The 15,672-nt window shown below is 46.0% G+C and overlaps 1 protein-coding gene across 3 annotated transcripts in view; it reads left to right on the top strand.

The window, feature by feature from the left end:
- LOC147446074 (syntaxin-22-like) overlaps window positions 1-12,637 on the top strand; it is a 60,508-nt gene extending 47,871 nt beyond the window's left edge. The window contains exons 7-10 of one of the 3 annotated variants that reach the window (XR_015189849.1): window positions 11,338-11,438; window positions 11,560-11,660; window positions 11,813-12,107; window positions 12,286-12,637. Coding sequence is in view for 2 of the 3 variants with exons in the window: in XM_086525380.1 (XP_086381506.1) it covers window positions 11,338-11,438; window positions 11,560-11,634 (176 nt within the window). In the remaining variant the exon portion in view is untranslated. Of the gene's footprint in view, window positions 1-11,337; window positions 11,439-11,559; window positions 11,661-11,812; window positions 12,150-12,285 lie in introns of those variants that run through there. The other 2 variants (XM_086525380.1, XM_086525381.1) reach the window with 2 other exon arrangements.
- Window positions 12,638-15,672: the final 3,035 nt, after the last annotated feature.

The following is a 15,672-nucleotide window of genomic DNA, read 5'->3' as shown; positions in this document are numbered from 1 at the left end:
ATTGAGTCATGTATACAAGAAGACGCCCTGAATATGTGTGTGGATCACTGTCAAAATGCAAGACTTTGAATGAAAATTAAGTCTCCTTTCAAGTCAAAAAAGGAGGTGCATGGAGACATGCCTTGTCGAGGTAGTGGAACAAAGGTCATGTGAAACAGTTCGGTGTATGGAAAATGGACAAAAAGCATGATCATTTGACAAGTTTGCAATTGATGTGAAACACATAAAGACAATGTTCTACAACTGCAGACCAATGTTGTGCAAAAGCTTTCTTTGATCTTAGCTTGGCAGTGCAAAACATGCATCTTTGTGTTTTCTCTGTTGCCTTTTTTCCAGAATAGTCCATAGAATAGTAAAATATGGGTTAAATACTTCATTTGGTGGGCACTCCACATAGGCTCCAAAAGTTTGTGAAATGGATATTTAGGCTTAGCTTAATTGATAGCATGGGGGATTGATGAGTTGATGTTCCAGATAGGAAAGCAAACGGTCTTGATTGTGGTCAGGAGGTGGGTTTTTCATGGAAGTTTAAGGGGGAGTCCTTGTGTTTGTTACCATATACATGTGGTAGTGATATGTGTGAACACACTTAGACCGCCGGGGCATTTTTTCCCTCACTAGGAGGTTTACCGTTTTTCCCCCGTGCATTGTATATACGTCCATCACTCTAGGGCTATCTTATCTTTCTATTGCACACTAAGTATTACACTCTCTGTTGTGTGCCTTGAGCTTCCTTAGTCTTCTCCAAGCTGTGTGTTTCCCTGCAACCCTAATTCCAACAATTGGTATCAGAGCAGGTTACGTCCTCTTGGGCTTAGTTGCTAGCAACTCCCGCACACGCCTGCTCACTCTCTCCGATTTCTGTGAGCTTTGGTGAGCGTCAGTATTTCGACAAATACTTCGGTGAAGTTTGTAGAGCGAAGTCTGCTCAATTTTTCGATTCAGGCTCATTTCGGCCTCCGTTTCCACTACTGACAATCCTGTGTAGGCAATTTCGTCATTTTGTGCAGAATTTTCGTCAGTGCCGTTTTCTGCAAAATACTTCATTTGGTGGGCACTCTACATAGGCTCCAAAAGTTTGTGAAATGGATATTTAGGCTTAGCTTGATTGATAGCATGGGGGATTGATGAGTTGATGTTCAAGATAGGAAAGCAAACGGCCTTGATTGTGGTTAGGAGGTGGGTTTTTCATGGAAGTTTAAGAGAGAGTCCTTGTGTTTGTTACCATATACATGTGGTAGTGATATGTGGGAGAGTCCTTGTGTTTGTTACCATATACATGTGGTAGTGATGTGTGAACACACTTAGGACTGCCGGGGCATTTGTTCCCTCACTAGGAGATTTACCGTTTTCCCCCCGTGCATTGTATGTACGTCCATCACTCTAGGGCTATCTTATCTTTCTATTGCACACTAAGTAATACAGTCTTTACTGTGTGCCTTGAGCTTCCTTAGTCTTCTCCAAGCTGTGTGTTTCCCTGCAACCCTAATTCCAACAATTGGTATTAGAGCAGGTTACGTCCTCTTGGGCTTAGTTGCTAGTAACTCCAGCACACGCCTGCTCACTCTCTCCGATTTCTGTGAGCTTTGGTGAGCGTCAGTAATTCGACAAATACTTCGGTGAAGTTTGTAGAGCGAAGTCTGCTCAAATTTTCGATTCAGGCTCATTTCGGCCGCCGTTTCCACTACCGACAATCCTGCGCAGGCAATTTTGTCATTTTGTGCAGAATTTTCGTCAATGCTGTTTTCTGCATAACAAGTCCCTTACAGTCTTCTACAGGTTGTGCTATATAGCACGTGTTGGTCCCGCTTGGTCTCTCCTCTTTTCGGGCAGTTAACACATCAGGTGCAGGCATTCGCGATGGTTGACAACAACACAAATGTGTTTAAGATGTTTGTTGCTGAGCATAGATTGGATGGGGACAATTACTCTTATGTGGGCAATATGTCCTTGTGTCAAAGGGCGTTTGGAATATTGTGCAGGGCATTGATGTACGTCCTGGTTTTGAGGATGTAGGCGATGTTGAGGATGTTGCAGGTTTTGGTGGCAAGGTTGTTGTTGCCCGAGCTGTTTTGCCCACGGCTGAGCAAGCTCGTTGGGATGTAAGAGATGCGCAGGCACTGTTACTCCTCATATTCGTTCAACAAAATTTGCAAAACAGGCTAGGGATTTTTGGATGGTCTTTATGCAAGTTGCAATGAGGCTAAAATTGCATTGGTGCGTAAAGAGTTGGAGTCGAAGATTATGCAAAAGAAAGAACAGGTCGCTTATGGAGATGGAAAGATGTATGGTCAAAAGTAAAGCTTTGCCAAATTCGTTTTGGCTTGAGGCCATTATGTGTGCCACTTATATACTCAACAGGTGTCCTAAGAAAGCTTTGCAGTCTATGACTCCATCTGAAGCATGAAATGATAGAAAGCCATCTATTGATCACATGTGCGTTTTTGGGTGTTTGGCTTATGCTTTGGTGCCACAAACGCAATGTAGAAAATTGGATGATAAGGCTGTCAAGTGCATTTTTGTTGGTTATAGTGCTGAAAGACAAGGCTATAGGTTGTACCATCCGCAAACAAAGCGTATCTTGGTTTCACGGGATGTTGTGTTTGTGGAAGATTCTGTTCAGGCCTTGTTGTCATATACTAGAGACAATAATGTAAGCTCGCAGGACATTTATGACAGTTTATTGCCTCTTTTCAATTGTGGAAGTTTGAATGTAAATTCGAATGAGGGCCTATGGGGGTTTCTGAAAATGTTACAGATCAGCCAATCTTTGATGCAGATATATATATGATGTACTTGATGAGGAAAGAGCTGAGAATGAGCAGACTAGAGGTATGCCAAAATGGCTGGTGCATACTTTGCGTGACAGTAAATTGGATGCACCTTTGTCTAGTCGTACTTGTTCAAGTTCTCACCATATCTTATGCATCAGATTGCTATGCTTTGGCTGTTTCTAGTTTATGCGATGTTGAGAACCTCCGTCTTTTCATGAAGCACAGAATTCAGAAAATTGGATGACTGCCATGCAATCAGAATATGATGCACTTATAGAAAATGACACATGGACTTTATGTGATTTGCCTCCTGGCAAAAAGGCCATTGGTACGAAGTGGGTTTACAAGTTGAAATGCAAGCCGAATGGTGAGATCGATCGCTATAAGGCTTGACTTGTTGCAAAAGGCTATGCACAACAAAAAGGCATAGATTATGAAGAGACTTTTGCTCCCACTTGTCGTATGACTATCTACTGGGCGTTTTCTATGTGCATTGGTAGCTCATTTTGGTTGGGATGTACATCAATTAGACATTGTTTCTGTTTTCTTGAATGGTGAGTAACGTAGCCTCACGGTTTTTTCAAGAAAGGACAAGAGGATAAAGTGTGAAAATGTAAGAAAGCTTTGTATGGGTTGAAGCAATCGCCTCGTGCTTGGTATGAGAAAGTTGACACTCATTTGGTCAAACGAGGCTTTCGTAACACTCCAACAAAAAGCACTTTGTATGTAAAGCATGAGGGCGATGTACTTCTCATCGTTGTTTTATATGTGGATGATTTGCTCATCACTGGTCCGAATGAGGCACATATTGCTGAATTTAAGGCTGATTCGAATGCTACTTTCAAGATGAAAGATTTGGAGCTGTTGCATCATTACTTGGGTATACAGCTTAAGCAGGGTGACAGCCCCCCTCCCCCCAAGTTCCCCCTCTCCTTGTCAGCCCCCCCCCCCCGCCGCCTCCTGCTCCCGCCGCCCCTCCTCCTCGCCCCTCTTCTCCCCCACTTTCCCCTCCCGCACCTCCCCTTGCTCCTACATGCCCCCTTCCGCTCCAATTCCACAGTCGACCCATGGGGCAGGGCCATCCCCGGCGGCTAGGAGATCTCTTGGCAGCGCCTTTGCCACGAGTCGCTTGGCGAGAGAGGGACAACCTTTCTTGCGACCCCCTCTACAAATACAGGCGTCTCCCTTTTCAGTAGTCCCTTGTGGTCTGACGAGCTTCGACATTCGGCGCCGATGAGACTTCTTTGACTCCTCAGCAGACCATGAGGCAGTGTGCTTCAGGGTTGATGTTCTGCTCCTTGCAGCTAGGAGGATAGAGGCCTTGGACTCAGCGGTTGACTTCTCTTTTCCCCTCTGCGGCAGGGACCAGATTGAGTGGACTCTCGACTCAGTGTTGGAGTGGATCCAGACACAGGCCCTAGAGTTCTCTCACCACATGGGAGACCTAGGAGCTACAGACATGCTTCAGACTCTGTGGCCTTTGGCCAAGTTTGCTATGACCCCTCCAAATGCAGCAGGATGTAGACACATTGTGGTTCACTTCTTTGCTGATACGCAGTGCTCGCCATGCTATGTACACATTCATGAGGACTCTTGGACAGAGGAGGTTGCTTTACGCACGGCTCGGTCTACTTGGACTTGGGCCAGGTACTCTTTGCAGTCACGCCTATCTAGAGGACGCTCGGATGCTGATTACTCCCCATCCAAGCTAGCCTCTAAGATAGTGCGGCAGCATCTGTTCTCTCTCGCTCCCCATGAGGATCGTCTCATGGAACGTGCAGGGATTAGGTGGGCCCTAGTTTCAGCGTCAGAGGGGCCGATTGCGTCAGGAGCTTTAGCGTTGCCTTGTGGGAGGAGAGATTGATCTCCGCATGCTACATGAGCATCATCTGTGTGAGAGCCGCATTAGACGATGTGGTCAGCTCTTGCGTGGACAATACGATACTTTTTGGTTAGCTGCTTTTGGACCTGGAGGCATCCAAGGCGGGGTATGTATGACTATTGCGGAGTCTCTACAACAGGCCATTGTGGACAGAGGGATTATTGTGCCAGGTAGGGCTTAGTGGATCACTATGCAGATTCAGGGTTACCTTGTGGGCTTCCTGAACATATATGCGCCCAATGTGGCGAGTGCACGAGCAGAGTTTTGGTCACAGATTGTTGAGTCTCTGTCGCATAGGCAGAGCAGTGGTGCATAGGGGGTGACTTCAACATGTTGGAGGACCCTTCTGACAGGATTGGTGGTAGCCACGCTATTGTGCATGGAGTTGAGCTGGCAGCTTGGGAGAGGTTTTGTATGATTCTGAGGGTTTTGGATGTGTGGCAACACTCTAGCTTTGTGAGGCCCCTAGACAGCTTGGCCTTCTCTCGTTCGGACCGTAGAGTGGGAGGACTGAATCTATCGCGGATACATCGCTTCTACACTAGTGACGTTTTCTGTGACTTGGGTGGGACAGTTGGCATTCTGGCAGGGACTTCCTTCTCGGACCATGCACCAATGATTCTCTCAGTGGCAGATAGGCAGAGAAGGGGCATCCCTGAGAGGGTCTTACTGGACTCTGCACTCAGAGAGCGAGTGGAGGCTCTTTGGACAGAGAGCTTGGACATGCAGGATTCTCCTGCTGACAGAGTGGCCTTAGGACTAGCTCAGCTTAGTCGTTTCTTTCTCCAGGAGTCTTTGGCTCGCCTGGCTCTCACGAGAGAGGAGAAGCAGCGTCTCAGACGGGGCGTTGCTTCCTTGCAGAGGATGCACGAGCAGCATTTAGACAGTCCTTGGTTACAGCAGGCTCGCCAGGCGCTTGTTAGCACAGAGGAGTGGCGCCATGAGTTTGCTTTCCATCGACAGGCATCTCAGTGGACGCAGGTGGGTGACAGAGTGACTGGTGCTTTCTTCGAGGCAGTGGGACCTCGGCATACGCATGCGAAGGTCAGTCAGTTGAGGAGGCTTGACGGGTCAGTTGCTTATGAGCCAGAGTACATGCGTGCAGTTGCTACTGACTTCTACCGTGAGTTACTGTCTGCAGAGCCTCAGTCAGAGCGTCAGGATGCATGAAGGGAGTAGGTGTGGGCACAGATGCCTTGCCTTGTGACTGAGGAGATGCGTCAGAGACTTGAGCTGCCACTTCAGCTTGAGGAGTTGCACACGGCTCTTAGTGCACTCCCTCGTGGTAGCTGTCCAGGTGAGGATGGCTTGACTCCCAATTTTTTCTTGGAGTACTGGGACTTGCTTGGCCCAGATCTTTGTAGTGCTTTCTAGTACATCTTGCACACAGGAGAGATGCCTAACAGCATGAGTGAGGGTCTGATCTACCTCATTCCCAAGGAGGGTGGCTCCTTGGATGAGATTCGACAGTGGCGCCCCATCACCATCCTCAACTCAGTCTACAAAATTCTTGCCAAGGCTCTGAGTTTGAGGATCCAACCACTTCTAGAGAGCCTTATACATGGGACTCAGATTGGTTTTGTCAAGGAGTGTAGTATCCTTCACAACATCTTTACTTTTTGGGAGGCTTCTACCCTAGCGAGGCTCTGTGGTGAGGATCTGGTGATTCTTCTTCTCGATTTTGAGAAGGCCTACGACAGAGTTGACTGGGACTTTCTGGAGGGCACTCTACACAGGATGGGCTTCTCAGATGCTTGGATTAGAGGGGTGTCAGCTTTGTACAGACGAGCACACAGTTAGGTACTTTTTTCAGGAGGTAGAGGTGATCGTTTCATGCTCACACGTTCGGTCAGACAGGGCTGTCCTCTTGTCCCCTTCCTCTTTCTGTTCTATGCTGAGGCAATGAGCCGGTTTTTGGTGTCGCAATAGGTTGGTTTGCGGGGCTTAGCACTTCCTATTCGGAGAGATGAGCTACTGGACGCTTAGTTTGCTGACGACTCAGCCTTGTACTTGGATGGCTAGGAGACCAACCTTCACAGGTGTGAGCAGGCTCTTGAGACCTTCTGTTGTGCATCTGACGCACTGATCAACTGGAGAAAGACAGTGGCTTTCTCGGTTGGTAGTGTTGCCTGTGACAGCGGCTTCGTGCTAGTGTGCCTCAGGCAAGAGGCCCCTGGCGACCTTCGATCGGATGGATCTTCACAGAGATACGCAGAGTTGGTTTGAGTAGGAGATTGGAGGACCGCTTTGCTGTGAGTTTGCTTCGATCTTGGGAGCATTTGCGGCGAGGCCTGGAGCAGCGATAGCCTACTTGCACGGAGGAGCGCCTACGACAGCCCCTTGTTTGGAACCCCATGGTTAGCACTGAGAGAGGCCACTTGGTTGGTAGTCAGTCTCATGTTTCCTGGGGTCCCATGGCAGCGGGTCCAGCACGCTCTTTAGGTGATTGGTTAGAGTTTTCAGGCTTGTCAGAGGAGCTGCAGGGTTTCCAGCTACAGGGCATGAGAGGGGTGTAGAGCATGTGTCAGGACATCTCAGAGGCAGTTCCAGCTGAGTGGCTCACACCTCTCGAGCCGGTTCTCATCTCTGTTCGGGCCTGCTCAGAGACTGTTCCCTCCTTGTTTTCGAGTTACAGGGTGAGAGACGCTTACAACGAGTTGCAGTAGAGGCCCCGCAGGTGACAGTGCTGTTGTCAGAGGATCCGAGTGGTGGGCATCTGTGGGAGGACTTGTGTCATCGATCCTGACCCAGTAGCTCTTGAGACTAGACATTGGAGACTATGGGCTTGGGAGTGCTGTCCACTGGCACGAGTACAGTGGGATCCTGGAGAGTGGCTTTGGAGGGACGCTTTCTCTTCTGTAGACCACCCAGGTGTCCCTTTCTTTTAGTACACTGTTCGACTGGGACGTCACATACTGGCAACACAGAGAGAGGCTCGCCCTGCTGCAGCACCTCATTGGCAGGAGGAGGGTCTCACAGCTGAGTTCTTGGCAGCTTTTTGGGAGAGGTTGTGGTTGTGACCATCTTGTGGAGAGTTAGCGTCATTGTCTTTGGGATTGTCCTTTGGCATAGCAGGTGTGGCTTCGTGTTCTTCGACTGATGCCTGCTCTTTCCACGGCTCGGCAGTACACTTGGGGAGCAATTGCTTGGTCCACCCTCACGGGCCCGACACTTCAGTTTGAGCTATCTTCCACCAGCAGGATGATAGTGATGCAGGGGGGGCCGACCTACACTCCAGCCTGCCACAGAGCTTACTCCATAGGAGTGGTGCAGTGAGAGAGAGGAGTGCTGGGAGCTCATCAGTGGCCTGACACTCTGGTTCATCTGGCGGGTCCGCTGCTTCCGCATCTTTGAGGCTCGCCCTGTACCACCAGCAGAGACTGTTCGCGATCTTTGGCTAGAGCTGATCCACACTCTCAGAGGACAGCTCGAGAGACTCCAGGGCAGCTCCGACCGCATGTGGGAGCGCAGAGAGGCTTTCCTTTGACTCTGGCGTCCTGGGCCTTTTTACACCATGGTCTAGGGTCTACTCAGATAGCACTACCGTCCACCTGTGTGGCTCTTCCCTCCTCCCATCTCTTGATTTAGTCTCTTTGTACATTTGGTGTTTTTTCATTGGGAGAGTCTCCCCATCATGGTTGTTTTAGCCCTCTCTCGAAGAGGTGGTTGTAGCCCTATGGCAGTTTCATTAACTAATAGAAGGATCTTTTCTTGGGAAAAAAAGGAGTGGACTAACTCACGAATACCCAGCACCTGGTGCTATCCTGAGTAGAGAGAGAGATAAGATAGAGAAGAGGAGAAGAGAAAGAGAGTGTTGACACGGAGTGATGCTGAGTCATAACCTCTATATGAGGCATGCATTAATAACAAAACTATATAACTTGTTCAACTCAGTTCATGAATAAATTCAAATCAAACTTGAAAACAATAAATTGAAGAGCCCCGGACCATTTAAGGATCGATCGGGCCACCCATTCGCTCGCTCCCCTACGGACGAAGAGAATCGTGCTTCTACGGTGTGGAGCCCGACACCGCATGACCAACACTCAGGTCATGGGCCGTTGCGGACATCTCCACAAGCCCAAGCTTCGAAAGGATCTCATACCCACCAGTGACAGAGATCAATGCCGACTGGTGAGTTTAGGCAAACCGGCCTCTTCAGGATGCTACATTGATCCTGGACAAAAACACGGAACATACCCGACAACACACGGGGACATACTCGGCAATACTTATTTATTACCAATTCATATACAGATGATCCAACTCATTGGTTGATACCATCACCTGGACCATATAAAGATGCTTCTATGAGTAGTGAAGAAGAGTACTCCCACGAAGAAGATGACGACTGCTTACGAGCGCCTCTCCGAGAGATCCCGTGCCTCCCGAGGAAGAAGATGGGAGAAGCCGAGTAGAAGCCCTTGCAAGAAGCTCTCTATGCTCAGCTCTTTGTGCGATGCTCTATAGCTCTCCCAGAATTTCTCTCCCCATTTTTTTCTAGTGCTAGTTTTTGATCTCCTCCTTTTGTAGTAATCTCCACAAATCCACTAAGGTTCTTTTGAGTTATTGTGTGGTCCAATTCCTCATGCTATTCGGAGTTCCTGTTCACAGTATGAGTGCATGGCTTCCTTCTGGCTTCTCGCAATCTATTTGGTTCATCACTCGTAATACTCCGGCTCCTCACGTTGGTTAATTTTTCCTGCCGGATGTCCCGTAACATATTTTTGTTTTTGAGTAGTTACGATTTATTCGCGTCTTCTGAGTAGCGAAAGGCGATTTTTATTTTTCGCGTACTGTAGGAATACCTGCAGCCTTGGCAGCAACTGAAGTTTCCGTGCACGGGGTCTTCAAGACTATCCCGATCTCGGAACCAATCTTGGAAAGAAGCAGGAGGTACTCTCTTCTCTGCCCCAGGAAGCAGACCGAAATGGTCAGATCTGCTTCCTCGGCAAAAACATCCAAAGCGGGGTCGAAATCATGGCGCCACTGTCGGAAATGAGCCCTGATGGCTCGGATGGCCAGCGGGCTTATTGAAATGACCTTGGCAGCCATCTAGGGAGTCTCAAACTCGATCAGGTAGTATCCTCGTCCGAGAAGCTGTATGTCGACGATCTTTTCCACCTCTGCTAGGAGACGGGCTTGTAGGAGGTTGGGCACCTTGCCTCTACTGGGTCGACTGCCAATGATCTTGCAGATATCAGAGGTGGCCTGAAGGCGCTCCACCTCTGCTGCAAAGCAAGTCGGACGGTGGGCTCGGCGGGATCGGACGAGGGAGTCCCTCTGAGGCAGAGCACGAGCCTCCATCTGTGTTTGCTATTGCGAAGAATGGTGAGAGCGGGCGTTTTCCTGCTGAAGTGAATCACGACTAGCGTGATTGAAGATAAACAGGAGGAGATCAACGAGGAAGATAAAAGAACTGCCGGGGGTGGGGGGGCAAGGTAGGGGGCTGGCTGGTTGAGAGAAGCGTGGGGCGGTGGTTGAGAGGAGCGTGGGTCGCTGGGGTGGGAGGAGAGGGGTACTAAGGAGCGGGAGGAGAGGAGAGGAGCAGAGTGTAGGAGAGCAGCAGGCAGCAGTGAGGGGGCGGGGCGGGGGGGGGGGGGCAAGAGCAGCGGGGGGGTGTGTACGACAGTGCACAGGGTGGAGGTGAGAGGTGGACAACGCGCACAAACAAGGGGTGGGGGGTGGGGGGGTGTGTGTGCGTGCGTGTGCGGTGAGCTCTGGCGATGACGAAGGCAAGCGAGGGGGAGAGGTGCAGCAGCAGCGAGCTCCAATGACCTACCAGCCTAAAACTGTGTGCACAAAATTGTTGGCATCAGCTGCTTTTGATTTTGACGCCCAAAAGCTGCCATGTCAGTCTGTCCGTACAACTACCACATCAGCACCCGCATTTTCCACCTGGATTTGCGGCGCAAATCCAGCCACGACAGATGGTGGTCCCTTGATCAAGTGCCGGTTTGGGTTGACTCTGTCCCCTCTCCTCAGGTCCGGTCCAAGGTCATACAACGTCATCAAGTTGTGACACTTTGCGACTTCGATCTCTCTCAGAACAGTAAGTTGGGATGAGACCACATCAATTGTGACCTGCATGCTTAGAAGAAGAGACCACTAGCGAGGAGGCGTCTCTGTAATTGGCCCAAACCCCGTGCCAAATCATTAATAGCAGGTATTTTTAGAGTATTTTTTTGCACCAGGCACCAATAACTTAATGGCCTAGACACCAATTGTTAATATCAATAGCATTCAAGTGTGGAGTGCTTTTCTGTTCTTTCCAAGCACTTGAATGCATTGATATTAAAAATGACTCTGGCACCAAGAGCAGCGCTGGTCAAAATCCAGTGTGGGAATTGCCATGGCAGCATCTGCCACATCATCACTGTACAATTCTGCAATTTACACAGTGATTTGCAGCGGAAATTCCTGGTACACTCTCTGCTCCAGTCGGCTCTGAGTCGCAGGCTACATTTATGATTGTCATGACCAAAGGCCACCAGCAAAGATTCCTAGGCATTGCTGTTCTGAACAAATTTGTGGTAAATTCACAGTTTCATAAGTGATTGAGCCCTTTTTGAAAGTCTTCTTGCCATCAACAAAACTGTCATATTAGGGATCCTTTCAAGTTAGTCGAAAATTATATTGACCTACATCACTTGCCTAACATTTTCAAGTGCTTTTGAGCAGATGACATAGATTCCAACATTGAAAACTCTTATTCCACTACAAAGCAAGCAAATGTGCAACTTGGCAAGGCTGCAAAAAGTCAAAAATCCAACTCATCTCTGGTAACTCCAACGTCAACAAGCTTCTCAAACTCTCTCTACAAACTTTGACCTACTAACATAGCGCCTTTATTAAAGATCTCTGGATGTGCGGCTTCGATAATGGTTTCTTGTTTTTGTACAGATGTGTTGGCTACTTGTCGCTTTTGGTGTCATTATAGTCGTTGTAGTTATCGTGTTAGCTGTGGTGAAGTCATGATGTATTTCTACGCCTTCATAGACAAGGTACTACCTGAATGAAAATGTCCTGTTTATCTTGTATTTGTCGGGGTAAAATTGATGGTAATTGTTAAAAGTAATATCAGTTGTATGCATGCATTAAGTTTAGCCTTTCTCCTGGCAGTAAATTGTTCTTTCTTTTCTTTTCTTTTCTTTAGGCAGCAGGATGGAGGCACTTCCTTCTAGCTCACACCTAGAAGAGAGCTCCCAACACCCAGGCAAAGGCTTTTGTCACTAGCTTCACCTACTCCTTTTGGCACCACCCTGACTACCTCGGGAGATAGGCTTATTCTGGCCGCGTGGGTAGAGGCCCTAAGGAAAGGCCCTGCCAAGTGGACGGCATGCATGCTAGGGGGGCACTCTATAAAGGTGCATGGTTGGGCGGCTAGAGGCATGCGGGTCTCCCCTTCGAAGGTTTATGTGTGTAATATCTTGTACCGTGCTTGAAGAGAGGTTTGTGTTTTTAATGCATAAATACACCTGCTTACAGACTAATGTGAAGGAAGTTTGGTGAGCTTTGTCATATAATGACCGTAAATTACGACTTTTTTTAAAATTACGCATACTGCCCCAAAGAACTATGAAACTGCATCCATGCACAAGTTTTTGATTAATTGATTGATTCGTGTAGGTTACCACATGCAGACTTCGCCGAGGTGTATTTTTCCAAGAGCGTTGTCCTACTTAATTGGTTGTCTTCCACACATGGAGAACTTCGATTAATTTTTTGATCATTGGCTTCTTATTGCTTCTTCTCTGAAGACTCATCATATATATAGTTGAGCTGCAGCATTGCACATATTGACAGGTTATGGTTGCATCGGCAGCTACATCTTCTTGCGGCAGCACACGGGATGATGACATTTTCGTCAATGGGGGAAACAAAAAAAATTGAATAAAAGAGTGCAAATCTGGATCTGTTTTTCTATGTAAAGTTGTCTCCTCAAATTACGAAAACATATTTTATTTTTTCTCCATTTTTAGATCGACGTGTCCTTGCTCAACAAGAATTCCTGGACTCTTGCGCATTTCCGAGATTGTTTCAAAGTGGATCTTCCTCATTGGAGTGTCAAGTGCATGAGATCAACTTTTGAGAAACTTACAGCCTTCTTTTGGATTTCTTATGGCTATGCAATCAATCTCTCCTCATTGTGCTGCTTCTACTCCTCGTCTTGCTATCATAAGATGAGGAAAATGCCTATTGCATCCAATTCTCATAAAGGGTTGTAGGTGTGTCAATATTCAACCTAAATGCTTCACATCTTTCTCATTCAATTTGATGAAAATAAACTGCCACGCGAAAAGTTAGATTACAAAAAACTCTCTAAGAAATATTGCCAACCATATACGTATGGAGAATGCATGTTGAAAGACAAATTTTTGGGTTTATTTTTGCACCTTTTTTTGCATTTTTGGATGAAGACTTTTGGTGAACAAGTTAATTTTTTGCATAGGAAGAAATTATCAGCTAGACTCTCTCTCTCTCTCTCTCTCTCTCTCTCTCTCTCTCTCACACACACACACACACACACACACACACACACACACACACACACACACACACACACAAACGTGTGTACAATGTAGTTAAATCCACAAGGTTTAGGCTAAGGATAAAAAAGTAATTGACTCATTACAAAGATTTGTGCCAAAGTAATCAAAGTTGGTAGATATTCTTTTAATGTAGACCTAAAATCCATCTTTTATCTTAGATGATTGGTGAGTCAAAATATACTTTGCTTAATCATCATAAAGTCCACCATTCGCCCTTAGAGATCATTGGCAAACTAGGAAGTCTAACCTACCAAGACTAGAAAAGATATCTTCACTATTCTTTTGTTTAAACCTTTACTTTATGCCAGTTTGTGAAGTTCAAGAAGTGCATAGTTTGAATCAAGTTTTGATTTATGATCTTATAAGAAGATGAATGAACATTATAAACATATCCTTGCGTCGTCAATCCCTCCGGCAATTTCACTATGCCAAGAGAGAACCTGCCTATTGGCGACTCCCATTCCTTAGTCCTTTTTGTTATGAAAGGGGCTTTCATATTTATATATATTGTATAGTCTCTTAAGGTTTACCTAAGAAATTACAATTTGTTGAGATTAGGTTATAATTACTTCAAGCACAACATTAGTTTCTCATCTAAGTTTTCTCTATTCCCACAAGTTTGTGTGATAGTGATGTTGCAAGTTAGACAACATTCATTGTGACACTTGATTCTCTAAAATTTTGGATTAGTTATGAACCTTGTACACATCCTTGTATATTATTTATATTGCTTCTTCTTTTGTAGCAATTCTCTTATGTGATGAAAAAAAATAAAAGATGCAAACCATACAATGCCAATCCCCATGCATAGACATGAGAGATACATCATACAATAAGTCCATAAGATGTGTCTTTTTACAAGGAATCTTTAACCTAAGAAACACCCATAAAAGAAATATCATCATATACACATTAAAAGATTCTACACAAGGAGGTCCTATGTCACGAGTGCCATCACCTTAGCTGGTTTGCCATTCCACCCCAAGTTTCCCAAGACACAGGAGATCAAAATCAAGCAATTTTGAGAAACCGCCACTCCACCCCAAGTTTCCCAAGGCATAGGAGATCAAAATCAAGCAATTTTGAGAAACCGTCAAAAGACGAGCTTGTATATGCTCCATATCGCTTCTTGTTGGCTTCCAAAATAATTAAATTAAGCAGACACAGTGCAAAGAAACTAGGAGGAGAAAATACTAAGTGAAAGGTAAAGAATGCTAGCGTTATGTGCTTTAGCTTATGCTTGTGTGTAACACCTCTTGTCTATTGGGATGCATAGGTGGCATAAAACCATGTGGTAGCATGTGAAAAAGGCACCTAAGTACTCATGGGGCCCATTACTAGATGGTGTGGACTCACCTAGAGATAGTCAAGAGGTTCTTAAAGTGCCTTGAAAAGTCACCCATTAATTTGCAAGTTGGTTTGGGCTATGGGTCCTCTATGTGATATCATGCATGATGCCAACTGAGATGCTTACACTAGCTCTAGATAATGAGCCTCTTTGTACATACTTCTAGTTCAATCACATAATCAAGTTTGTGTCTACACTCTACTCTATTCCATTATGTACTCAATGTTATTTATCATGTCAATGCCATGAGGGGTTCTCTAATGTACCCTCCCTAAACTCTACACTAGTATCAAAGCCTTATATTTGTGATTAATATTAATTACATTTGGTTTACATCCAAAGATGGATCTAATGATTCCCTCGCTTTGCAAGCATTAAATTGATTCATACCTCTTGAGGATAGATTATCTTGATGCTAATTAAATATTTCATTAGACTTGGATATGTCTATATGGCCGCTTTTCTTGCTAATGGCATGTCTATTTGGGATTAATAATTAGGTGTTTTTTCTTCCTTTTTAGGCATGCTTCTCCTTGATTTTCAGTTCCTTTCATGCACCAATTTAATTGGGAATCGTGATGTTGAAGAGCTGCCCGTCATTGATTACTAGCCATTGACCAACCGGCCAACGGATCGGTCATTTTTCGATCACTTTTCGACCGTCGTCCGGTCATAATATTCTGACAAAAAAGAATATTCCAGCATTAAATTTTTGTTTTTTTGACGAGTGATTTTTCTTTATGCACGATGGCTTCTCCTCATAATGGGGGCTTTCTAAATGTGCGTTTTTGAGACTAAAAGCTACAAGGGGTGAATCAAGCTCCATACTTAACAATCTCCCACTTGGAGATTGATCTCCACACAAAACTAGTGACTACTTTCTATCCTGGCTTCTTATCCTGGAATCCCGAGTAGAAGATGAGCAAAAGCTCAACTTCTCCTTGTTAACCACCTATGTTAACATGTCCGCATGATTTTCATTTATGTGCACCTTTCCTAGCTTTAGTTGTCTATCTCCAAAAAAGTATATATGAAGTGATATCTCACCTCAATGTGCTTTGTCCTTGAGTGAAAGGATGAATTCTTCGCAAGATGAATGTCGCTTTGACTGTCACT

Source organism: Adiantum capillus-veneris, chromosome 12 (genome assembly GCF_014529385.1).
Source record: "Adiantum capillus-veneris isolate H3 chromosome 12, ASM1452938v2, whole genome shotgun sequence".
NCBI lineage: Eukaryota > Viridiplantae > Streptophyta > Polypodiopsida > Polypodiales > Pteridaceae > Adiantum > Adiantum capillus-veneris.
Note: the sequence above shows the minus strand (reverse complement) of the source record. Positions and strands in the feature narration are given on the sequence as shown.